At 42.8% G+C, this 26,785-nt stretch overlaps 1 protein-coding gene across 3 annotated transcripts in view; it reads right to left on the bottom strand.

The window, feature by feature from the left end:
* Positions 1-1,097: 1,097 nt before the first annotated feature.
* EXD3 (exonuclease 3'-5' domain containing 3) overlaps positions 1,098-26,785 on the bottom strand; it is a 517,417-nt gene continuing 491,729 nt past the window's right edge. For 2 of the 3 annotated variants that reach the window (XM_077476832.1, XM_077476824.1), the window contains one exon: positions 1,098-3,979. In XM_077476832.1, coding sequence (XP_077332958.1) covers positions 3,690-3,979 — 290 coding nt within the window. In that variant the 3' untranslated portion in view covers positions 1,098-3,689. The remainder of the gene's footprint in view (positions 3,980-26,785) is intronic. The other variant, XM_077476841.1, reaches the window with a different exon arrangement.

Here is a 26,785-nt window from a genome sequence, read left to right as displayed (position 1 = left end):
GAGTCTGGCAGCAGCATTTATTATAGACTGAATAGGGGATAGCTTGTGGAGCGGTAGGGCCAATGAGGAGGGAGTTACAATAGTCAGGGCAAAAGATAACAAGGGAGTGAATAAGTTGCTTAGTGGTTTAGTGGACGTATTTTGGAAATGTTACGGAGGTGAAGTTTGCAATATTTGGATAGCGATTGTATTTGGGGCTGAAAGGACAGGTCAGAGTCTAGGATTACACCTAGTACCATGGCATGCGGGGAGGGACTGATGGTTGTATTATTGATGGCATGCAATTTGAACACTAAGACAAGCCAGTCACAAGACGAGCAGGAAACCGGGGAGCTGTCCCTGCTGGGAGAAAATATTGATAGCTAGCAGCTATAGCCGCTGGCAATAATCGCATGCTAAAAATCCGACATGCTGGTTGTACCCAAGTCAATCGATGGATTGAGTTTGCCACAATCAGCTTCCCCATAGATGAAACGAATCTCGACCGGTCATCAAATGGAAAAAAAAAAAACTTGATTCCCCCACACTCGATGTGGATGGGGGAATCCTCCCCCCTGAGCTGTTGTATTCTGACAGTAGGGAGTCTCCTCAGTGGTGCTGCTGATTGAGCAGAGAAATTCCAACAGGGTGGTTGTATAGAAGTCAATCAGTAGATTGACTTCTATACAACCTCCCTGTCCACACATGGTCCCTGCTGAACAGGCCAAATTTCGATCCATGTATGGCCAGCATAAAATAATACTTTGTGCTTTGTTCCTAATGGATTGCTTTAAAGCTGAAATCTCTGGTCTGTGACCTGTCTTATTTACCAAACAATTTACAACTCTGTCCAAGTACCCACAGGATAACACCACTTTCTTTTGGTAGTGTTTCAGAAATAGTGTGTCACCTCCTAGTCCCTTCTAGTTGCCTGTCTTTGACTTCCCTAACTCAGAAAGAATTTAAAGCCAACAGATGATTATGACAGCCAGGCAACCCAGTTTCAAAAAGTCAGCAAAGATGGCCTCCATATTCTGTTCAGTTTGGGTATCCTTTTGGCAGGTTCGGGCTGAAGATTTCTCTAGTTGACAGTTTTAAAAATGTACAAGGAACATAGATTTAGCAGAATCAGCTTTATTTACAAAAGATGCAGGCATCTGTACAGATACAGTATGACATTACTTGTTCTGCAGCAGCACAGTAAAGATTCAATTTAACGTTCAGCAATTTCTGATTAACCCGACATCCACAACATAATATCTGTGTCTTGTGTTTCTAAATCTAAAATATTGCAGCTATAAAGTGGAAACTGCCCTCCAATTCCAGGCTGATAAGTAACATTGGACTGCCCTGCCCCAGGTGCCAGGTAAAGTCATGGTGGGGTAGAAAAACTGCTTGGCAAAGCATCTCTGAAGCCTTGAGTTGCCCAAAAGGACTGCCGCTAACAAAGAAGGGTAGCCCCTGCCGTAAAGGAAGGGTGCTGTGCAACTGCAGTGCCAAGTATGAAAGAGGATATCAAGCCAAATGGCAGAAAACCAGGCTAGGACTTGTGCTGAATCCACGTTCCATCTCAACCCACAAACAGGGAAGGCTTTTTCACTTTATAGCTGATAGCAGACACCTTCCTTAAAATATAACAGAAGCATAAAAACACAATTTAAAAACAAAGTACAGTATTTGATAAGAAATAATAAAATAAAAATAACAGTAAATGACTTAATGATGTAGGTATGACATGAGGGATAGCATTTCTCAACAAAGATGGTTGGACCACAAGGTGACTTGGCAGAAATGACAACAAACAATAGTAAACTAAATTTCAGTTAACCGATTTAAGATCTAATAAAGATGTACTGTGGTTGCTATGGATTATTTTTCTTTACTAAATTTGCCTTTATTAAGGCTTGCAAGTCTCAAGACTTTTAGGGCATCAAAACCAACTCCAATTACGGACCAGAATTCCCGGAGAAGGTCCATGAGTTGATGTTCTACTCAAGTATGTGCTTTATGAAGAATTCCAGGTATGGAAATTTTTACATAGTTACATTGGTCCAGCTTGGACCAATGTAACTATGCATATACCATACCTGTGGGGATCCCTCTGGAAGCTGGAAATCACTGAAGTAGACACCACTGGTCCAGTGATATCCACTTACTTCTGTGTCCTGTGTTGACCCAATGCCCTGCTGCATTCTGAACCCAGGACGTTGGCGGTTCTGCAAGGGGGCCATTTAGAAAATGCTTTGCATTATCTCAATGAATGCAGGGTGTTCTCTGATTGGATGAGGTGGAGATATGGAGCTGTGATGCAGCATTTCATTTTGCAAGGAGGCTTTAGCTTCATTATGACTCTGTAGGGACAGTCACTCTGATCCTAAATCTGTAATAATTTCTGCCTGAACATGCAGGAGCAGAAATCTTTATCTGCATGCTTGTTCTGGGACTCCAAAAGTATTGAAGCCAAAGGATCAGTATAACAACAAAGCATTTGCAGAAGAAGGCCAGCAACAGCATGCCAAGTAATAAAGGACAGGTCTTCTATAATAACTCCCGCTGCCACTTCAGGCCACACCCACTGCAAATGTTGCTATACAGATAAGAGGTATCTATAGATAAAAACAAACTGAGCTGCTCTAACTAAAGTTGAATAATGCCCTTGCTAAAAGTGTGGGTCATTTATGTACCTCCTGAAACCTGACTTGAGTATTTCCAGGACGTTGATGGGACATTGCTAAGTAGGCCCAGGCATTACTGCTGACCTCCTCCACCTCAAACACTGAGTTTAGAGCCACTGCATCAGGGAGAGAAAGAGCATGGAAGGGAGTTTGAAGAGCTCCTTCCTGTGATGGTGGAGGTGAGAGTAATGTCTAGACCTCATTTAGCAACGTCCTGGGAGTATTACTGTAAGGCTTCGGGAGGGATATAATAAGCCTATACCTATAGCAAGGGCATTATTTAACTTTAGTCAGAGCTGAACAGTTTATTTTTTATCTACAAACACTGGCATTTTTTTTGTAAAGGTGAAATAACCCTTTAAGGGTCATTATAATAGGTGTGTTATCACTCACTATTGTACTATATCTACCATGCTTTATAGTGGAAATATTCTCCATTAAATCTCCATTTATACCTAAATGTTTAGAGTTAAGAAGAGTTAGGGCAAATGTAGGACATCTTGGTGCTCCAGATGGGGGGAAACTACAAATCCCATGAGGCACTGCAAGACTAACAACAACAGGCATGACTCCCTGTGAAAGAGCATGATGGGATTTATATTTTTACCCTGGAGTGCCAAGGTTGCTACCCCTGAGTTTGGGTGACGGTTTTATAACCATCTCTGACCCATTCGAAGATTCCCCCTTCTATTGGCCCTGGTGACCTTTCACCCTGGTACAGAAAGGGAAGGGAAATCCAAATATAACAGCTGTCACCAGAACAGACGGTAAGGGGAATTTATTCCAGTGGAAAATGTTCCAGTGACAACTGTAAGAGGATTTTACAATATTTTGGGGAGATTTCTCACTTTTTTGTGATTTCCGGGCAGGAAGTGAAGGAAAATCTTCCCAATGGGACACACACAGCAAAAAAAAAAAAGGTTTTGGCTACAGATACATTATAAAATCAAAGTGTAAGGTTTCCTTTGCACAAATAAAGTGAATAATCACAGGCATTCCAATGTATTTTACAGATCTGGTCCCACCGTAGTCCATTCACAGACCCTGACTGGTAGACTGGTAAAAAGACTCTCCTTGATCTTGCAGAACCTCCTTGAACTGGGACACCACCCGACCAAAGTGCGAACCCTCCCAGAATATCTTGCCACAGTGACTACAGCAGAAGAAGAGGGAGACCTTTTCTACAATTCCTGCGGGGACAGAGTTTAGCTGCACTTTTGCTCCACTGGGGAGGTTGAGGTACAGGCCCAAGTCTTTCATCCATTCAAGATCCTGGCTGCTGTCTGATGATTCTGACTGGCTGGCAGGTTGAAGCTTCTGGGGATCTGTGAAGGAAAGCAAGACAATTCATTAAAACACACCAATATTAGAGACATGAGATTCATTGTTTTGTTCCACTCAATTGTAGATTGAAACTATTTAACTTTGTCTCTTGACCATTTAGAGAGTGGAATGGCCCAAGTTTACTTACTTTACCTTTCAATCATCTGCCCGTCCTCCATTCACAGATCCTGTTTAATGCATTGAAGTTGTAGAATGGCTTTTATGAATGGAGGAGCTGGGGGGGAAGGGCGGGCATAGCTGGGCACTATTGATGAGAAGACCAGAAGATTACTCCTCACTGGAGGAGGAAGGTTATACTGATGGTAGAAAGTATCCCCTGTGCAAGTAAATTTAAGCTGGTCATAGATGGGTCAAATCTCGGCCTGCTCAGCAGGGACCAGCCAACATTCAAAACCATGTATGGGCAGGCTGATTGTACCCAAGTTATTGATCAACTTGGGTACAACCAGCCTGTTGGATTTCTTTATATGATTATTGCCAGCAGATAAAGCCACTAGCAATAATCACTGTGTTCTCTTGGCCGGGACAGCCCCTTCCATCCCCGTGCAAGGAGAACACAATATCTTTGCGGGAGGGATTCCCCCATTGCGCCATCTATGGCCGGCATTAAGCTTTAAAGCTGTATTCCTGGTATGCAGCTACATGCAGAGCTGAATTACTTATATGGAAACCATTTCACTTGTGAAGGATTTGTATTTCTGTGCAGCCAGGTTTGTGATCCAGATAAATCTTGCCCCACAGCATAGTCTGACTTCCATTGCAGCAGCAGTACAGCTTGATCAGGAATACACTCGTAGCCTACTGATTGGACATTGAAACAGCAGCACTTGCACTTCAATGATTGAATATTTATTTATTTGCTTTTTATGAATTTGTAATACATTGTTGTATATTTATTTAGTATTTGTGCAGACAATAGTCTTGCTCTAGGAGAAAATTATCCCAATTATGTATGCTAAACTATGATGGCGGAGCAGGCAGACTCTTAGATCTGTGGCTCTAAACCTTCATCCTGCAGGCATCCTATGTCCTATCTTCAGCCAAGAGGCCTGTGTCCTTCCTTACAGCCGTGGGCATCGATCTACTCCAGCATGATGGTGAAAACTGGTCATCCCTATCAGCAGCAGAACAGCTCGCTCGGCCCCGCAGGCAAGATGGTGCCAATCCCTCAGCCATGCCTGAAGACAAGCTGCAGCCTTCCTTCTCCTCTGCACAACCATCTACCCCCTGGATGAGTGACTCTAGACCAGCTGTTTTCTCTACCCACCCAGACACTTTCTCACCCCAGGGTTCCCTTCCTGCTGAAGTGAATGGACAGATCACCGATTCCCCCCTGGAAGAACCCACAATGGCAAACATTATACTAGCCATACAAAACTGCATAGTGTCTCTCACTACACAAATTGAAACCATTCATATTGATGTCTCCTTTATGAAACAAGACATACAAAATCTGCGTGACAGGACAGAGGTGGCTGAGGAACGTATTAGCTCACTGGAAGACACGGTGCACCCCTTATCTGGTACAATGCCCACGGATGAATTGGGGAACCTTAGGCTAACTTAGATGATCTAGAAAACCGTTCTCGCAATCAATGTTTCTCTATTCCTGGCTGCAAAAGGTCTTTGGAAATGATGCACTATCTTCTAATATTGTGCTTGAACGCACACACCGCACTCCTCCTTGTCCCCTCCCTCGGGAGCCCCTCAATGTTCCTTAATTGCCCAGATCCTTGATGTCCAAGACAAAGTCACTATTCTATACCTTGTGAGAGAGAAGGGACTGCTTAAATTGAATGGCAATACTATCTCTATCTACCCTGACTTTTCAGCTGAAGTCCAGCCTCAACGCACCTCTTTCACGGCTGTGAAAGATTGTCTACGCACTGAAGGCCTACAATATGCCATGCTTTTCCCTGCCAAGCTGAGAATTATCCACGATGGCAAAGCAATTTCTACACCAATCTGAATGAAGCTATGGCTTGGCTGGATGATCGTTTTGGAGCGGTGCCTGGAGGCTGCCGCACCTAATTCTGACAGTCCATACCACAACATACTTCAATGCACTTATATGGGTGACCCTATGGTTCCTATGCACACAAAAGAGCTGGCATTACCAAGTTTATGATTTCTGAGTGGGTTACTTTATTTCACCCCTGCAGGCTATCCTTTTTCTCCATGATACCAATGCTGGATTATTATTGTGATAAGCATGGATGGGGGCCCCAGCCTGCCTTCCACGTCATTTCTACTGAATAATGCTCTATTATACCTCATGCGAACGTACGGTTTAGTGTTTTATCCTGGAACTTGTTTTTTTTTTATCCTCCTTTTTTGTAAGGACAGTATACGTGGTACCATGAGCCTCTCCGGATTCAGTACATCCCCCATACCAATTGGTGGGGAGGCCACGGGTCATTCATAACCTCGGCCAAGTGTAGTGTAGTCAAGGACGGCTGGATTTTTGAACTCTTGTAAGTTTTAGTTTTGTTATTTTTCATGGCTACTCGATTACTTTCTTACCTTTTGTCACACACGTCTATGCTTGTGTATGTCATGAGTGGTATGATCTGCAGTGTTCTACGTCTCCTCACTACCCATGCTCTGCTTATGAACTGCCTGAATTAACATGTCTAAGTTGTTGAAAATTAGATCTTGGAATGTTAGAGGATTGCACTCACCCCTAAAGCGGTTCCTGGTCTTCTCCACCTTGAAGAAATATAAAACCCACATTATCTGTCTTCAGGAGACACATTTCATTGACACAAAATTTAAGGACTATTAAACGGTCCTGGCTAGCTAATTTGTTTCATGCTACCCACATTACTTACTCCTGGGGAGGTTCTATTTTTTTTTTGGCTAAGTCCCTTTCAGCTGAGATTCTAAAAGTTAATACTGACCTGGAAGGTAGGTTTGTTGTACTTACCTCACAGATTATTTATGTGACACACTGGTAAACATCTATGTCTCTCCCCCTCAATTCTCACCAGACTTTCTCTCCAAATTGTTCCTCGTACTCATATCTAGGACCCCTGGCCCCTTTTTTTTATGTGGGAGACGTTAAAGCTGTCTCGGACGCTGCTATGGACCGCTTAGGGGGTAGTGGTAGATCCTATGCCTCAATTATTGATTTGGTACAGCCTCACTGAGTTGTGGTGGTGGAAGCATCCGGAGTGATGCCTGTATTCCTGTCATTTCGATTCCTTCCACACCATGTCTCGCATAGACTTGGTGTTTGCTTCTGACATTACACTCCCCCTTGTTTTTAAGGTGTCTTACCTGCCTATAGGTGTGTCTGACCATGCGCCCCTCTCTGTGGACCTTCTCCTCCTTCCAAACTCCAGTCTGGTTATCTGGCGTTTAAATTCCCAGTGGCTGGAGGATGAGGTGGTGCAGACAAGACATCATGACTATTGAAACCCAAATTTGGACACCGCCAACCCCTCTGCTGAATGGGAGGCGTTGACCATGCTGAAGAGCACTTTTATGGCAATAACTGGTGTGTTGCGTAAGAATGCTCAGCAGCTTACTACGGAAATGGAAGATGATATGTTGGTGGCAGAATCTGTCTATGTTAATATCCCGGGTCCTGACACACAAGCTTCCTGGTTGCATAGACGTAGAGAGTATGAGCTCCTCCTGGTAGACCTTACTTAAAAAAACGAATGCTTCATGTCATGCAAAAAATATTTTAACATGGTAACAAAGCTGGCCTATCTGACTCGGCCTGACCAAACCCCTATATCTATTCCTCGAATTTTGACTCCCCAAGGTCAGATTACTGACGCCCCCCAGGATATTGTGGAGGCCTTTCTATCTTTTTATAGAGATCTCTGCTACTACAGTTGGAACTACTGAGGCTAAACTAAATGAATACCTAGCACAGGCATATCTCCCTATTCTACCGGACAGTACACAGGAGGGACTAGACCAGTGATGGCGAACCTTGGCACCCCAGATGTTTTGGAACTACATTTCCGATAATGGTCAACTACACTGCAGAGTGCATGAGCATCATGGGAAATGTAGTATCAAAACATCTGGGGTGACAAGGTTATCCATCACTGAACTAGACGCATCCCTCTCTGTTGAGGAACCATTTTGCAACTACCAGCTCACAAGACACCTGGTCTGGATGGCTTCCTGGCTGAATGGAATGTCCAATTTAAGCACCTACTGTGTCTGTTTCTTCTTCACGCTTATAACAAGGCGACTCTCGAAGCCAGAATACTTCCCCTACTATGCACGAGGCATTAATTATCCTGTTACTGAAACCACGTAAAGATACTCTTAAATGTGATTCTTACTGTCCAATTTCTCTCATTAATGGGGAGGTAAAGATACTAGCTAAAGTGCTGGCCAATCACCTTGCCCTTCTAATTTGTCTGCTTGATCTTGCTCATTGGCAGCTCTCTATGGAAACCCCACGGCGAGGTTTCGCTCTAATGGTCTACTATCAAATCCGATCTGGATGCGTAATGGAACCTGACAGGAATGTCCTCTCTCAACATTATTATACATACTTACTATGGAACATCTTGCCATTGCCATAAGACAAAACCTCAATATTCAGGGACTTTCTATCGGCCAACGTCATTATAAGTTCTCTCTATGCAGACGACCTCTTATTATGCGTTTCTAATCCTCATAGCTCTATGACAGCCATTGTCAAAGCATTCACGGAGTTTGGCTTAGTAAGTAACTTCCAAGCAAATTATGAGAAAACTGAGGCCCTCAATATATCCTTACCCAAAACTACTTTGTCCCAAATCCAGTCTACATTAATGCTTACATGGCAGCAAAAGGCTATTAAATAATACCTTGGAATCCAGATACCTACCTCCTTGTCTACCCTGACAGATCTCAATTATATGCCTCTAGTGAGGATGATTCATACGTGTCTTAAAACATATGATAAACCGAATATTGGTTTGGCTGTATGATCTTCCAGGTGATCCCTGAGAGGCTTCTTCCTGACAGTCAATAGGGATAATCGTAATTTTATCTGGCAACATAAGAGGCCTAGGATTGGCTTATCCACTTTAGCGTTACCAAAGACTAGAAGAGGTGTTGCTCTTCCTAACCTCTTGTTATAGTTCCACGCAGTGTCACTAAACAGGATAGTGGATTGGTACCATGGTAAATCCACTAAGCTGTGGACGTTATTAGAAAATGATCTGATATCTCCCGACCTCACCGTGCACAGACCCGACACACAGATCCCCCTTCTAACTTACTGCTCCTTAGGATTTCTGCTATGCTATGAATATGGCACAATTACCTTACCAAAGGTTTACTGTCCTCGAGGCCTAGCCCCTTGAACCCACTCTTTGGCTCAATTCTTTATTTCCGACTTGTATTAACTGCAAAAATCTGATGTTCCTCTTTTGAGCCATACTTTCCGAGATAGTAAATTAATTCCTTTATCCCATATGCTCTCCGCCTGTCATAACTCAACTGGTGCCTGGCTAGAACACACTCAACAGACACTTTCTGGACAAAATACCAAACATCGCCGGCTTGACTAGATCACAAACAGCCTTTGAGTCATTGCTGTCCCAGTCTAGCAGACTGGAGCATGCATTATCCCAGATATATCACCATTCTGGTTCAGATCTCTTACCCAGATCCATCACCATTCCTTTCAAAGCGGGAACGGGAACTTAATGCATCTCCTGATGATATGGAATGGGGCAAAACACTGGCAGTTTCCTTTAAATTGTCTATCCCATCTCATACTCAAGAATGAAATTACAGAGTTGTGTCTTTGTGGTATCACTGCTCTACTATTCTACATAAAATCGATCCTAACGTACCAGATATGTGCTGGAGATGCTTAAGGGCCCCCAGCACCATGACACAGTTGGGGCACTTGCCCACGAAGTACCCCCTTTTGGGATAAAATTCTACATCTCTGTGACAAACATAGTATAGTTATGCGAGGACAAATTCCCCAATGAACCTCGCATAACTATACTATGTTGCAGGGCTCCTATAAGCAAATCAAGAAGAGCTTAATTCATATTTTTTTGATGGCTGCTTGTTCAGTTATGGCTAGGCTGATTGGGCTTGTGAAATGGATAGAATCGAACTCCTCGAACATATAGTTGCATGGGATGTTGAGAAGAATGAATCCCACACCATTATGTGGACTGTATGGTTGCACTTCTGGGTTTTCTTCCGATTTTGATGATTTTGTAGTAGCTACAGTTAGTGATGTTTCTCCTGGTCTCTCCCATATATAAATAGCTACTCCCTCCCCTTTTCTTCCTGTTATTTATCCTTATCCTTTCTCTACTCTCCCTCATTTCCCCCACCCTCCCCTTTTTTCTCCCTACCCTTCTGTCACCTTTACGTACATAAGGTTACATAAGGTTATGGTTATCTTAACGCTAGTGCCATATATGTTGAGCTTGGATTTCTATAACTGTTATTGGTGGACTACGGGTTAATCAATAATTAAGTTATTATGCTAATTTTACCATGTCTAAAAAAAAACTATATTTTATCATATTTACGCGGTACTTGTTCTATTGTTATTATTACGATATCACTGTATGCTTGTACATCGGTTGGAGTCGGGTCGCCTGTATTTTCACTCTGGTCACTCTCCAACTGGTTTTCATCCATGACTGGCTGCACCCGCCTCCGGATAATTCCTGTACTACTACAGAAGGGGCTATTGCCTCCTCTCTAGAAAACCTTCACATTGTTGTCTATAGGGGCTATGTTCTGGCACATCAATTTTGTGTACCTCTCTCCCCCTGTTCCAGTCCATAGTAACTAAATTCTCCAAGGGCTCATGGTTTTCATCCCCAATAATCCCTTGTGGTTTAATCCCAACCTCCGGGAACTGTATTCCATACCTGACCCAAAGAGATGGTATTCCAAGTGAGTCAAATACCTATGCCACCTATGCCCTGCAGGGTTTTAATACCTTTTACCAACTGCTAACGGACTTTGATCTGCCACGTACCTACTTATTCTACTACTACCCCTCTCATGCTAAGAGACTGCTCCACATCCTTTATTTTTACGCAAAGAAGTCTCTCCTATTGTCATGAAAGGGATTGTTGTCCCTAACAAGATTCTTATGGCTGGAACTAGTCAATTATTCTTTACCTTTGTATAAGCTCACCTTTGAGACTGGGAAAAGAGTTAAAACGTTCCAAAAAATTTGGAGTAGATGGTTAGCTAGTCCCTTGATTCTAACCCCTGTGTTAGTATGTTAGATATGTACTTATGTAGCTCGGCTGGCTATACACTATACCCTGTCAAAGGATATGTTTGAATAAAATGAATCTATCAATGGGAATCGATATGCCCTGTATAATTATGATCATAGGAAATGTGTGTGACAAGTTTGCAAATTATGTTTAATGCTTGTTCCTTTGTACATTGTTTTTTGTGTACACAGTGCACTGAATTGTGTTGGGTTTGTAGATGTTTTTGTTTTTCTGTCTGTTTCAAAATCCAATAAATACATCTATTATTTATGCATTGATCTCTGTATTTATGTGGGGACATGTACGATTAATGTGAGCAGCTACGCGTTCTTTATTCATCTTTCTATTTGTTCTTTTCTCCACTCTGTATCATCTATTGACCTTAACAGAGTGGTGGCGCATAGGAAAGTTCCTTTATTTCAGCACTAAATAGGCTGTCACTCTGATAGCACTCCAATTTTCTGCTCTGTCACAGTACTTAATATAGCTCCTGGTGCTGCCTCTCCCTCTCCTAGTCTGAGTGCTGCTGTATAAGGGTTTACAAGAGGCTGTCGCCAAGGCAAAGTCAGGAACTATCTGCAATTTAAAAATAGAAATGTTCCCAACACATAACCACATGAACTGTTTTTTCTTTTTATAACTGCCTGGAGGTCAGCTGCAGTGAAAAAAAAAAAAAAAACTAGCCAAGACCAGGGCAAAGCAATGAGAATAACTGTGAAAAAGGGAAAGTAAGATAATTAAAGGAAATCTATTGTGTTAAAAAAGCTATTTCAATATGTGTGTGAATGATCAGCTTGGGGGATGTGACCTTGTCAAGGTCATTTAATGTTAAAGTGGTTGTAAAGGCAGAAGGTTTTTTATCTTAATACATTCTATGCATTAAGATAAAAATAAAATCTTCTGTGTGCAGCAGCCCCCCTAATACTTACCTGAGCCCCTCTAGATCCAACAATGTTGTAGGAATGTCTCCACTGCCTGGGCCTCCCCTCTTCATTGGCTGAGATAGCAGTATGGCACCATTGTCTCCAACTGCTGTCAAAGTCAGTCAAGCTAATGAGAAGAGAAAAGGGACGGGGGCGTGGTTCCATGTCCAAATGGACACAGGGAGCTGTGACTCGGCCCAGGGGCCCCCATAGCAAGCTGCTTGCTGTAGGGGCACTTAACAGGAGAAAGGGGCCAAGAGCACTGAAGATGGACTGAAGATGGACCCGAGAAGAGGAGGATCTTTGCTTTGTGCAAATCCACTGCATAGTGCAGGTAAGTATACCATGTTTGTTTTTTTTACCTAAAAAAAAAAGAGACTTTACAATAATTTTAAACATTTACTGTGTATAGTTAAAATATATAAACTATGTACAGGGGGCAGCCATACTTGCTGAATATTACATGAGCAGACCTTCTGCATAGCAATATTGCACGATACTTGTACTTTTCCATTTCCCATTCTCCATGGTGGTCTATCAGCCTGCCTATCATGTATATACAGTGGGTAAAATAAGTACCGAAGATGTCACCATTTTTCTAGGTAAATATATTTTTAAAAGGTGCTATTGACATAAAATTTCACAACATGTCGGTAACAACCCATGCAATCCATACATACAAGGTGTCTCATTACCAAGGGTCACACAAGAAAAATCTCATGATGGGTAAAAGCAAAGAGCTCTCTCAAGGTCTTCACAACCTTATTGTTGTAAAAACATACTGATGGCATTGATTACAGAAGGATTTCTAAACTTCTAAATGTTCAAGTGAGCACTGTTGGGGCCATAATCAGGAAGTGGAAAGAAGATAATTTTACCATTCACTGGCCACCAGCAGGTGCTCTTCGCAAGTTTTATGACAGAGGAGTGAAAAGAATTATCAGAAGAGTTGTCCAAGAGCCAAATACCACTTGTGGAGAGCTTCGGAAAGACCTGGAATTAGCAGTTACAATTGTTTCAAAGAAAACAATAAGTAATGCACTCAACCGCCATGCCCTGTATGCATGCTCACCATGCAAGACTCCATTGCTGAAGAAAAAGCATGTTGAAGTTTGTTTAAAGTTTGCTGTAAAACATTTAGACAAGTCTGTGAAAGAATATAGTCTGGTCAGATGAAGCCCAAATTGAACCCTTTGAATGCCAGAATACACACCATGTTTGGAAGACAAATGGCACTGCACATCACCCCCAAAACACCCCCATACCAACAGTTAAGTTTGGAGGTGGGATCATCATGCTGTGGGGCTGTTTTTCAGCATACGGTACTGGCAAACTTATCGTTGAAGGAAGGATGAATGGAAAAATGTACCAAGACATTCTTCATAAAAGTCTGCTGCCATCTACCAGGATTATTAAGATGAAACAAGAGTGGACATCTCAGTAAGTCAATGATCCCAAACACAAAGCCGAGGAAACTTTTAAATTGGTTTAAAACAAAATGAAGCTGCTAGAATGGCCCAGCCAATCACCTAACTTGAATTCAATAGAAAATCTACGGAAAGAACTAAAGATCAGAGTTCATAGGAGAGGCCCACGGAACTTTCAAGATTTGACCACTGATTGTGTGGAAGAATGGGCCAAAATCATACCTGAGCAATACATGCGACTAGTTTCTCCATACAGGAGGCGTCTTAAAGATGTCATTACAAACAAAGGATTTTGTATGAAGTATTAGGCCTCATGCACACGAGACGCAGTTAAACGCGCGTTCAGATGCAGTTGGACAGTTTTTTCAACTGCCCCTGAACTCATTCAATGTTATCCTGTGTGTCCATGCACACAGTCTCGTTTTTTTCCGTTTTTATGCAGTTGCGTTTAATCTCGTTTTTCCAGAAGCAAAAAAATGCGTTCAGAAGCAAAAATTTCCACGTTTCAGACGCAAAACGCGGTAAAACGTGGCAAAACGCCGCTACCGCGTTTAGCCGCGTTTGCGTTTAGCCGCGTTTGCGTTTATATGCGTTTTTAAAGGTGACCTTTTTTTTTACATTAAAAATCTCAAAAATGATTGCAAATGATGAAAAACCCTTAGAAAAATATTTTAAACAATTGCAATTGCAAGTGGACAATCCACAACTTGTGGCAAGTGACATGGCAGGTGGCAAGTGACGTGGCAAGTGGAAAATCCAGAACTTGTGGCAAGTGACATGGCAGGTGGCAAGTGATGTGGCAAGTGGACAATCCACAACTTGTGGCAAGTGACGTGGCAGGTGAAGTGGCAAGTGACGTGGAAAGTGGACAATCCACAACTTGTGGCAGGTGACGTGGCAAGTGACCTGGCAGGTGACGCGGCAAGTGACCTGGCAGGTGACGTGGCAAGTGGAAAATCAACAACTTGTGGCAGGTGACTGGCATGTGACGTGGCAAGTGGACAATCCATAACTTGTGGCAGGTGACGTGGCAAGTGGACAATCCACTTGTGGCAGGGGACGTGGAAAGTGACGTGGCAAGTGGACAATCCACTTGTGGCAGGGGATGTGGCAAGTGACGTGGCGAGTGGACAATCCACAACTTGTGTCAGGTGACGTGGCAAGTGGACAATCCACAACTTGTGGCAGGTGATGTGGCAAGTGATGTGGCAAGTGGACAATCCACTTGTGGCAGGTGACGTGGCAAGTGGACAATCCACAACTTGTGGCAGGTGACGTGGCAGGTGACGTGGAAAGTGATGTGGCAAGTGGACAATCCACAACTTGTGGCAGGTGATGTGGCTGGTGACGTGGCAAGTGGACAATCCACAACTTGTGGCAGGTGGCATGGCAGGTGACGTGGAAAGTGGACAATCCACATCTTGTGGCAAGTGACGTAGCAGGTGATGTGGCAAGTGACGTGTCAAGTAGACAATCCACAACTTGTGGCAGGTGATGCGGCAAGGGACGTGGCAGGTGATGTGTCAAGTCACGTGGCAAGTGGACAATCCACAACTTGTGGCAGGTGATGTGGCTGGTGACGTGGCAAGTGGACAATCCACAGCTTGTGGCAGGTGATGTGGCAAGTGATGTGGCAAGTGGACAATCCACTTGTGGCAGGTGACGTGGCAGGGGACATGGCAAGGGATGTGGCAAGTGGACAATCCACAACTTGTGGCAGGTGACGTGGAAAGTGATGTGGCAAGTGGACAATCCACAACTTGTGGCAGGTGATGTGGCTGGTGACGTGGCAAGTGGACAATCCACATCTTGTGGCAGGTGACGTGGAAAGTGGTGTGGCAAGTGGACAATCCACAACTTGTGGCAGGTGATGTGGCTGGTGACGTGGCAAGTGGACAATCCACAACTTGTGGCAGGTGGCATGGCAGGTGACGTGGAAAGTGGACAATCCTCATCTTGTGGCAAGTGACGTGGCAGGTGATGTGGCAAGTGACGTGGCAAGTAGACAATCCACAACTTGTGGCAGGTGATGTGGCAAGTGACGTGGTAAGTGGACAATCCACAACTTGTGGCAGGTGATGTGGCTGGTGACGTGGCAAGTGGACAATCCACAGCTTGTGGCAGGTGGCATGGCAGATGACGTGGAAAGTGGACAATCCACATCTCGTGGCAAGTGACGTGGCAGGTGATGTGGCAAGTGGACAATCCACAACTTGTGGCAGGTGACGTGGCAGGTGATGTGGCAAGTGATGTGGCAGGTGATGTGACAAGTGGACAATCCACATCTTGTGGCAAGTGACGTGGCAAGTGACGTGGCAAGTGGACAATCCAAAACTTGTGGCAGGTGACGTGGCAAGTGACGTGGCAAGTGGACAATCCACAGCTTGTGGCAAGTGACATGGCAGGTGTCAAGTGATGTGGCAAGTGGACAATCCACAACTTGTGACAGGTGACATGGCAAGTGATGTGGCAGGTGATGTGGCAAGTCACGTGGCAAGTGGAAATCCACAACTTGTGGCAGGTGACGTGGCAAGTGGACAATCCACAACTTGTGGCAGGTGGCATGGCAGGTGACATGGAAAGTGGACAATCCACATCTTGTGGCAAGTGACGTGGCAGGTGATGTGGCAAGTGACGTGGCAAGTGGACAATCCACAACTTGTGGCAGGTGATGTGGCAAGTGACGTGGCAGGTGATGTGGACAATCCCCAACTTGTGGCAGGTGACGTGGCAAGTGGACAATCCACAACTTGTGGCAGGTGACGTGGCAAGTGGACAATCCACAACTTGTGGCAGGTGATGTGGCAAGTGACGTGGCAGGTGATGTGGCAAGTGACAATCCACAACTTGTGTCAGGTGATGTGGCAAGTGACGTGGCAGGTGATGTGGCAAGTGACGTGGCAAGTGGACAATCCACAACTTGTGGCAGGTGATGTGGCTGGTGACGTGGCAAGTGGACAATCCACAGCTTGTGGCAGGTGGCATGGCAGATGACGTGGAAAGTGGACAATCCACATCTCGTGGCAAGTGACGTGGCAGGTGATGTGGCAAGTGGACAATCCACAACTTGTGGCAGGTGATGTGGCAGGTGATGTGGCAAGTGGACAATCCCCAACTTGTGGCAAGTGACGTGGCAAGTGGACAATCCAAAACTTGTGGCAGGTGACGTGGCAAGTGACGTGGCAGGTGATGTGGCAAGTCACGTGGCAAGTGGACAATCCACAACTTGTGGCAGGTGACGTGGCAGTTGGTCAATCCACAACTTGTGGCAGATGACGTGGCAAGTGATGTGGCAAGTGACGTGGCAAGTGACGTGGCAAGTGGACAATCCACAACTTGTGGCAGGTGCCGTGGCAAGTGACACGCCAAATACAAGTACACTGCAGCTCTCACAGCTGCTGCTACTCACTCTGGTCTCACAAAATTGCTGAAATAGTTAATAATACTGTTTTTTTGAGCTGGGGAGGGTCTATGATGTTAGCTTAACTAAACGCTTCTAGACGCAAACGCGGTAAAACGCCGCTAAATCGCGGTAAAAATCGCGGCAAAATGCGCGTTTCTAAACGCCGGTTTTAACATGTGTCCAGAAGCGTTTGCATCTGCGTCTCGTGTGCATGAAGCCTTAAATACATTTCAGTTAGCATGTTCAATTTTTTTTCCCCTGGGTAATTTATTACACACACTTAATTTCGGAAGGAGAAAATTGAGTACTGTTCATAATACTTTTTTTATTTGCACTAACATACAATTTTTCAGGACAAGCTTTCGGGTATGCCTCCTTCTTCAAGGTCCAAGCAGTATTTTTTCTGTCACAATTGCACTAATATGGCTACAATCACATCAAGTTAATTTCTGAACTTTTTTTTTTTTGTATGTATGGATGGATTGCATGGGTTGTTACCAACAAGTGGTGAAAATTTTTCATGTCAATAGCACCTTTAGAAATATATTTACCTAGAAAAATGGTGACGTGTTACTTTTTTTTATCCGCTTTAATACTCTTTTCAGGTGTCATTGCAATAAGAAAGTAACATTTGGATGTGACGTCACTACAGAAGCCAAGCAGGGAGTAAATACTTTTTTAGTGACTGACTGGAATTGATTTACTAAAGGCAAATAGGCTGCTCACCTTACAGGGGAAGTTGCACTTTGCAAGGGATTTTGCCCCAGAGCTTAGTGAATGTGGTGATGGTTCTCTTTGCAAAGAATGCCAAACCACATGCAAGTAATATTTAAAAAGAAAAACATTATTTTTTTCTTGCAGACGACTGGATAATAGAAGTCAGCGCTTTATTCACTAAGCTCTGGTGATAATTCCCTTTCAAAGTGCAACTTCTCTTGCAAAATGAACAGTCCAACTTTAGTAAATCATCCCGGTTATGTCTTTGAGCTGACCCTCTGACTTATAATGAAATGTATGAAAACTGTAAAAGACAATCACTGAGCAATACTATTAAGAAGTAAGCTGTGTAATTATACCAAAAAGTAGGTTTTTAAAACAACTGAACTGAATATTATTTATGTTAAGCTGATTACATTGACATATCTCTAACGAACTTTGAAGGACAGACAGCCTTTTCTAAATGGGGGCCATTGTGACTTGTCTGAGCTCTACATTCTGTTAACATGTTTAAATAATTACTGTCTAGTTTCCCACATGGGGCCAGTAAATGTCCTTTTATACATATGTAGTAAATTGGAAGCAGCAAATCCAGACTCGTGTGCGGCCGCAGTTCAGACACTTGTCTCAATGTATAGTCTGAGCTGGATGCAACACTGCTTCATATCTATAAGGGAGCAATCATCAGACACCCCATGCAACTGATGACCAATCTTCTTTCTTAGACTGTTTTATTTCAAATTTTTTTTTAAAAGGAACAAATTTACCCTTAGCTATAAAAAAATATAAATGATTTTTGTTTTATAGTCATGTAAATGTGAAATATTTCTTATGAATAATATGTGATCTATGAAGTCAACAGGTGGAGTTTTGGCTCCTTTTTACATGTTTTGCTTATGTTTCTTTTAATTTTACTATTTACACAGCTCTATAGCTGAAGCGGAAATTAACAAACACAGTGGAAGACTAAAGTGGGGCACACACTATGAGGAAATCGAAAGAAAAATTGCATATGAGGCACGATCAATTTCGTATAGTGAGTACACAGCTTTCGATGTCCAATTCAGACTTTCCAAACACAAATTAGAGACTAATTTTTCTCATACATGAACAACACTAACAATTTTTGTTTATTGGGAACTGTTTTCCTATGAGAAAAATCCTCGGTTTGGACCTGCTGTAAAACATTGAGGATAACTGGTCAATCGTTCGTCCGATTTTCTTATAGTGTGCACTGGGCTTAATTTCTTATCAGATAGCCCAGTCCCTTATAACATGGCTTCATTTAGACAAAGCATGGCTCAAGGCAGTGTGTTTCTGCTGTGCTGTCTCTAGCTAACCCATAGTGCTTTGGGAATCCTTAGTCATGAATTACATGTTTATCTGTAAAACATAATATGTGTCTGCCAGTCTGTGTCTATTTATCCATCATAAAAACATTTAATACCACTTAAAACCTTATTAACTTATTGACCACCATGAGCAAAGTGCAGGTTTCCTTTTATGATAATATTCAGCATGCTGGAACATCTACTGTACGTTACATAGTTACATAGTTAGTAAGGTTGAATAAAGACACCAGTCCATCCAGCTCAACCTGAGTGTCTACAATTGTCCCTATCCCTGTACATTGCACACTCACGTTGGTCCCTACCCTCAAGGAGCCCACAATCTAAGGTCCCGATTCATATACTAGGGCCAATTCTGGAAAGAAGCCAAGTAACCTACCGGCATGTCTTTGGAGTGTGGGAGGAAACCAGAGTACCCGGAGGAAACCCACGCAGGCACAGAGAGAACATGCAAACTTCAGGCAGGTAGTGTCATGGCTGGGATTCAAACCAGCGAAGGTGAGAGTGCTAACCACTACACCACTGTGCCACCCACAGCCTTTATGAAACCGAAGGCATTCACAAGTCAAGTCAATCTTATATATAAAACAAACATCTAGAGGTCAACTAACCATCCATGATTGCTGCTGTATAGAAAACATAAAGCATAAAATTATAGAGTAACTTATATTAACCGGGTATGCAAGTTAACAATTGAAATACTTATTGTAATGATTATGTCTAATATCTACAGGCCAGGAGTCTGGTGGCAAAAGGGACTACATGCAGCTATGGGGGCTACATTCAAGTGGACATGTTGCTTTGCCCTGCAGAGGCAAATCCCAGGTTAAGCCCTGGTTCACGTTGATGCTACTTTGAAATCGCACTACTGCACTTGAATTAGTGCGATTTCAAAGTAGCAAGGTCAGTGCCATTTCAGTGGCTACTTGATTGACATCCGTGTGGCTGCATGCACAGATGGCTATTGAAGTCGCACCTGAAATCGGTAAAAGTAGTGCAGGAACTACTTTTGAAAATCGTTGCGGAGCCACAAGATCTATGTCGCACCGATTGGAACAGTGCCATTGCCTCCAATAGGCTGCGACTTGTCATGAGATTTGATCTCTCAAATCGCATGACAAATCGCTCCAAGTGCTTTAAATTATCCAGGCATTGTATCAGCGAGTAAAATAAATCAATGACAAGACAAATCAGAGGAAACAATTTATCTGGTTCTTCTCAAGTCAGGATTTAAGTTATCACCTTCATTAATACACCAGCGGCCTCCCTCCCTCCCTCACTTTCCCATTAGTAAGAAAAACTTCGGGAAGGTAGCCAAGAGCAGAAAATGTGAGGCATTGTTCCAGGCTGCCCATTGTGTCCCGACCTTTTGCACACTTCAAGGAATGCCTGGTATGTCAGATTTACATCCCTTCCCCCCTAAAAGACATCTTGGCCAGGATGGCCGCTCAGTAAGCAAGGTCTTCACATCAAGAGGACAAGATAGCAAGGTCCTTCTCTCTCTCTTTTTTCCTAGGGAGGCCACAATAAAAGAAACATTGTCATAAAGTGGAGAGAGTTTAATAGATTTCCTAGGGGCCTGGAGGTGAAAAACAGGTCATCCCGCGGAATGTGGACCTCCAGACAAAGTTTTCTTGGGGTCAACAATGTGACTATTTTAGGAAATTAAGGGAACATAGCAAAATATTAGTCAAGGAAGAAAAATATAGCAGCAATGGAGATTAATGGTTTGCATTGAAAAGAAAAGGGAGTTATAGGAGGGCAGGGGAAAAAAAAAATAAAGATAAGATTTATTGCAAATCTGTTTCTGGATTTTGTTTTCCGATGCACAGTTTGGCAGTAAAGCTAACAATTCAGAGTATGTTTTCATTTAACTCCAAAAGCCTGCTTGTAACACATGAGCTATATGTGTCTATTCTGGAGCATAGCCTACTTGATCTGAAAAAAAAGACAGGTCCACCCATATATGATGCTATATTAGTTGGGGTACTAGAGGCTCACACTTCAATGCAGGAAATCCATTTCAAATTATAAAGTACCAAGTAGACATATTCTGATTGTAGATCCGCTCAGTTAATACTTTTACTGGGTTCTTTCTGCCTGTGTTTTTTTTTACATCTGTGACTTTTACTGGGTTTAGCTATCTAACATTCATAATGAGCAGAATGTCAGCAACAATACTTGGGAACACTGTAACATTGAGACAATACAAAGTGGGTGTAAAGTGACCTAATGTGTACCAAGAAAACCATCCATGTGCTATTAGACTACCACCAGCTTGAACTGATACAATTTTGTGGGAGTCAATGATGACATCAAAAAATGTAGGTGTGAACAGCTGGTTGGGTCAAAGATGACACTATACAATGTAGGGGGGAGTGTAGCTGGGGGAGTCAATGATGACATCATATAATCCTAGAGAAGTACAGCTGGGAGAGTCAATGATGATATCATATAATCTAGGCGAGTACAGCTGGGGGACTCAATAATAACATCATATAATCTATTAAAGTACAGCTTGGGGAGTCAATGACAACAACATATAATCTAGAGGAGTATAGCCGGGGAGTCAATGACAACAACATATAATGCAGGTGAGTACAGCTGGGGGAATCAATGATACATCATATTATTTAGAAGAGTACAGCGGGGGGGGAGTCAATGATGACATCATATAATCTAGGGGAGTCAATGATACATCATATAATATAGAGGAGTACAGCTGAAGGAGCCAATGATGACATCACATAATCTAGGAGAGTACCACTGGAGGAGTCAATGATACATCATATAATAGAGGAGTACAGTTGGGGGTGTCAATAATTCATTATATAATCTAGGGGAGTACAGCTGGGAGAGTCAGTGATAACATCATATAATTTGGGGAGTACAGCTGGGGGAGTCAATTATACATTATAAGTACCTGAAATAATAATAATGTATCATTGACTCCCCCAGCTGTACTCCTCTGGATTATATGATGTTGCCATTAACTCCCCCTGCTGTACTCCCCTAGATTATATGATGGGCAGCACAGTGGTGTAGTGGTTAGCACTTTTGCCTAGCAGTAACAAGGTCTGCTGGTTCGAATCCCAACCTTGACACCACCTGCCTGGAGTCTGCGTGGGTTTCCTACGGGTACTCCGGTTTCCTCCAAACTCCAAAGACATGCTGGTAGCTTAATTGGATCCTGTCTAAATTGGCCCTAGTATGTTTATGTATGAATGTGAGTTAGGGACTCACATTAGATTGCAAGCTCCTTGAGGTTAGGGACCGATGTGAATGTATAATATATATGTAAAGTGCCGTGTAAATTGACAGCGCTATATAAGTACCTGAAATAATAATAATATAGTGTTGTTAATTTGAACCAGCGGACCTTTTTACTGCTAGGCAAAAGTGCTAACCACTATACCACTGTGCCGCCCATCATAAAATCTAGGGGAGTAGAGCTGGGGGAATCAATGACAACATCATATAATCTAGGGGAGTAGAGCTGGGGGAGTCAATGAAAACATCATATGATATAGAGGAGTACAGCTGGGGAGGCAATGACAATATCATATAATATAGAAGAGTGCAGCTGGGGGAGTCAATGACATCATCATATGATCTAGGGGAGTACAGCTGGGGGAGTCAAGGATGACAACATATAATCTAGGGAAGTCAATGATACATCATATAATTTAGGGAGTACAGCTGGGGGATTCAACGATAACATCATATAATCTAGGGGAGTACAGCTGGGGGAGTCAATGACAACATCATATAATATAAAGGAGTACAGCTGGGGGAGTCAATAGCAACATCATATAATTTGGGAAGTACAGCAGAGGGAGTCAATGATACATCATATAATCTAGAGGAGTATAACTGGGGGAAGTCAACCATAAAGCATATAATTTAGAGCCACCTTTTTCATCAGTATGCCTTGGCAAAATGTCCAAAAAATTGCCCAAAAATTGTAGCCAGTGAATCAAGCCTAACTTTTAGTTATACAAAGCCACCGGTTTTCATTGTGCACTATTAATCTAGCCGCTGGCACCCTAATGTCCAATGATATCAATTGATAAGGAGGATGTGGTTTGCTCCTCCCCTTCCCTTTCCGTCGGCAGTGGGGTCACAGTGAGTGAAGAAGATCAATAATGGAATACTAGTCAGTACCATTGTGCAAAGGTGTGTTTGCCTTAGAAGAATATATCACCTCTAATGTTGGGTGCTCTACATGTGTGGATGTTGCTGCATTATGTATAACTATTAGTTTCTTTTTACATTATAGAATGATGTGCCCCTCAAGGCTTACAATGCCCATCTGCAGTTTGAGTCTAGCAAGATTCCTTCTTGCTGTAAAAGACGTATTGACTCCTAAGACAGACATCATTTTGCCCCTGTACAAAGCATTAGTAAGACCTCATGTGGAATATGCAGTTTCATTTTGGGTATCAGTTTATTATTATTATTAAAGTGGTGTTGCCACCGTAAAAAAAAAAAAAAAATAGCTTGAAATTCATAAAAAAAAGAAAAAAAAAATTATTGGAAAAAACATTTTTTTTTTTTTACTCACCTCTAAATGCCTGTTGCTAGGGGGTCCCTCGTAGTCTGCCTTCTTCAATGCCCAGGCTAGTGACATCACTTCCCCCGCGCGCTGCACTGTCATCTGGGACCTGTCACGTGTCCCAGATGACTGTGTGGCGTATCATGGCGCCACTTGCGTATGCGCAGTGGGTGCCCGGCTATGAAGCCACAGCTGGGTGCCCACAGTAAGAATGCAGGCACTGGGAGTGGAGAACGAGGGGGAGCTTCGTTCCCCCGAATTGCTGGACCCTGGGACAGGTAAGTGTCTGATTATTAAAAGTCAGCAGCTGCAGTATTTGTAGTATTTGTAGCTGCTGACTTTTATTTTTTAGGGGGCACCCCACTTTAAGCAGTTTGTGCAGTGCTTTACGTTATGGCAGACTGTAGAAGTACAATACAATTCAATATAGGAGGGATCAAAGGGCCCTGCTCGTTAGAGTTTAATAGTAAATAGAGAATAGTATTTGCGAGAAGGAGTTTGTATCAGTAAGCCATAGTGACATAGAAGTGTCATACCGATAAATTGATATGGGAAGAGAAAGGGTGTAATTGGGACTTTGAATATACTTCTATATACACTCAGATAAGCATAAACAAAAAGTTAAAACAAAAAACTTTTTTTATTTTAAATAATTTAAAGGAGCACAGCCACAACATAGCTGCATATAATACATTACAATAAACAATGCACTAGTCCTGGAGATGGGTCAACACAGGAGGTGAGGAGGCAGCATACTGCCTCCCAGCTTCCTATCAACTGTTCTCTGAAAAGCAAGGCGCTGTAGATCGCTTTTCAGAGGGGCAGTACAGGCTGCCGCTAGAGTATATGAGGCACACATCCTTATGTTATGCAGATCAGGAGACGGGAGGTGTTTTATACTCCAGAAGAGAACTTCCCAGAGTTGCCAAGCTATCAGCTCCAACATGAAATTAGGAGCTCACTTGATTTCTGGCAGATTAAGTATTTTTTTGTATTTACAATAACAGTGACAAAACATGTGGGAATGTGCATGTATTGTAAAGGCGTACTGCATTTGGTATTTTTGTTCCCTGACATACACTTTAAGGGTGCATTCCGACCAGTACCTCTGCACTGCAGTGCATTATTATGCATTACCGCACGGACAATAATGTGTGGAATTTCATTCCTTAATACACATTTTTTAACACAATATACTAAAATGTGGTGTTGATGGTTCACATTTGTGTGATATGCTGAATAATACATGCATTGTGGTGCACTGTATATCCATTGAAGTGTCATTCGGAATGTCAGTTTCATGTGTCAGTGTTTGTAAACTCCACAACGACATGGACTTGTGCAAGAACCTTAGTGTAGTCACTATAGCTGAATTTTGTGGTTTAACAGAAAAATCACACAAATTCCATAAACAATCTTATACGTGAAAATCACAAGCCTAATAGCTAAAATAAAATTGACAAGTTAACGTCGGAACTCCTAAAATCATGCAGGATATTGGAGGACTCACAGATCTATCTCCCAACCCTTTCATCAAGGGACTTCAAAGGGCACCCGAGGAGAAAAGGTTACTTCAAAGTGAGAACTCTTCAATAAGGGTCTCAACTGTCCCCTCCACCCCCAGAGCTGTCAAAAGAATTCCTTTAAATGCTATGGGTGCTTCTCTTTTCTTTAAACTGGAGGATGTCAGCAACTCTGGTCCACTGACCTCCAGGGATATGCTACTTACATGCAATTCCTGTGAAATCACAGGAAGTGTCAAAAGTGTACCTGTCACACACTGTCAATAGAGGTGAGGTTGAGTGATGTTTCAAAAAATCAAGCTAATTTAGATGAAACAAGTTACACTGCTTTGAAATGAAGAGGAGACATTGAGAGGGACTTGAAATTTGAGCAGTATATGAAAAATTCATGGAAAAACACAAGCCTTCTGAAAACAATGGCAATATATACTGTATCCTTTGGTAATCACTTACATTTCTAGTGTGGTAGAGTATGATCAATTTGAAAAAATGCAGTCAACTTAGTCAAAACTATTAGATGCAGCACTCCAAGATGGTTAGTAACTGGAGTGTAAACAAATATCAAATAAGGAGTACGAGGGCCGCGTTGTACGTTTTACATCCCTCTTTTAACATCAGAATTCCTCTTACATTAGTGTCCCCAATTACATGGCGGTTTACTATCACATCATGTCCCGCATCGGATAGTGTCCGCTGTGTACTGCGCATGCGCAGTACACAGGACACACAGATTCCGAAAATAGCTGAAGATGAACGGTGCCTGCACCTTGAGTCCAGGTTCTAGCTCCACCATCCAAGTGGATACAGAGTTAGAATAAAAAGAGGCGAGCGCAGCAAGGCCGTGCTCCAAGCGTGGTGAGCGAAGCGAGCCTGTGAGGGGCCCTCTAATTTGTGCAGCCCATGTCCACTTGGATGGTGGGGCTTGCACCTCAACTCACGACGCAGTACGGGGCGGACACTTTTAGATGGCCGGACACTATATGGCAGAACACCGGTCCCCATCAGAGTCCCCTTTTACATCAGAGGGCTGCATAAAATCTTGCAGAGGACTGTATTTGGCCCCCAGATTGGAACTGCTTGGCTTTATATTACTAATTATAAATCTACAGAATGAAGGCTAGTTATCTTACCAAAAGTGATATTGTAGATAATGGTGGAGCCTTGTGGGCAGTCTCCTCTGAGTCTTCTTATATGTCTTAGATACCGCAACAGTGCGATCTCCTTGCCATATTTCAGACTCTGCTCTGATCCACCTCTGAGTTTTGCTGTTTTCATACATCTGTGTGTTCCAAAGTGGTCTCTCTGTGGGATTCACCGCAAGATCACTTTTAATCAGCGGTGGGAGAGGGGCGCCTCCACCCACCGCTTACTGGAGTCATCGCCCGCAGCGGAGGCAATCGGATCCTTCCTATGGCCAGACATGCAGACGATTGCCTCCGTCTCCATATCATTGCAGGGTGGAAGCGACGTCAAAACGTCACTTCCCGCCCATAGCTCTTAAAGGGACTTTTCTTTTTTTTTCTTTTTTTAAATGACAATTTTTTTTTGTTTTGCATTGCATTGCATTGCATTTTAGTGTAAATATGTGATCTGAGGTCTTCTTGACCCCAGATCTCATATTTAAGAGGCCCTGTTATGCTTTCTTCTATTACAATGGATGTGTA

This window comes from Lithobates pipiens, unplaced genomic scaffold (assembly GCF_037356315.1).
Source record: "Lithobates pipiens isolate NorthernLeopardFrog02 unplaced genomic scaffold, aLitPip1_a1.2 Scaffold_1, whole genome shotgun sequence".
Classification (NCBI taxonomy): domain Eukaryota; kingdom Metazoa; phylum Chordata; class Amphibia; order Anura; family Ranidae; genus Lithobates; species Lithobates pipiens.
Note: the sequence above shows the minus strand (reverse complement) of the source record. Positions and strands in the feature narration are given on the sequence as shown.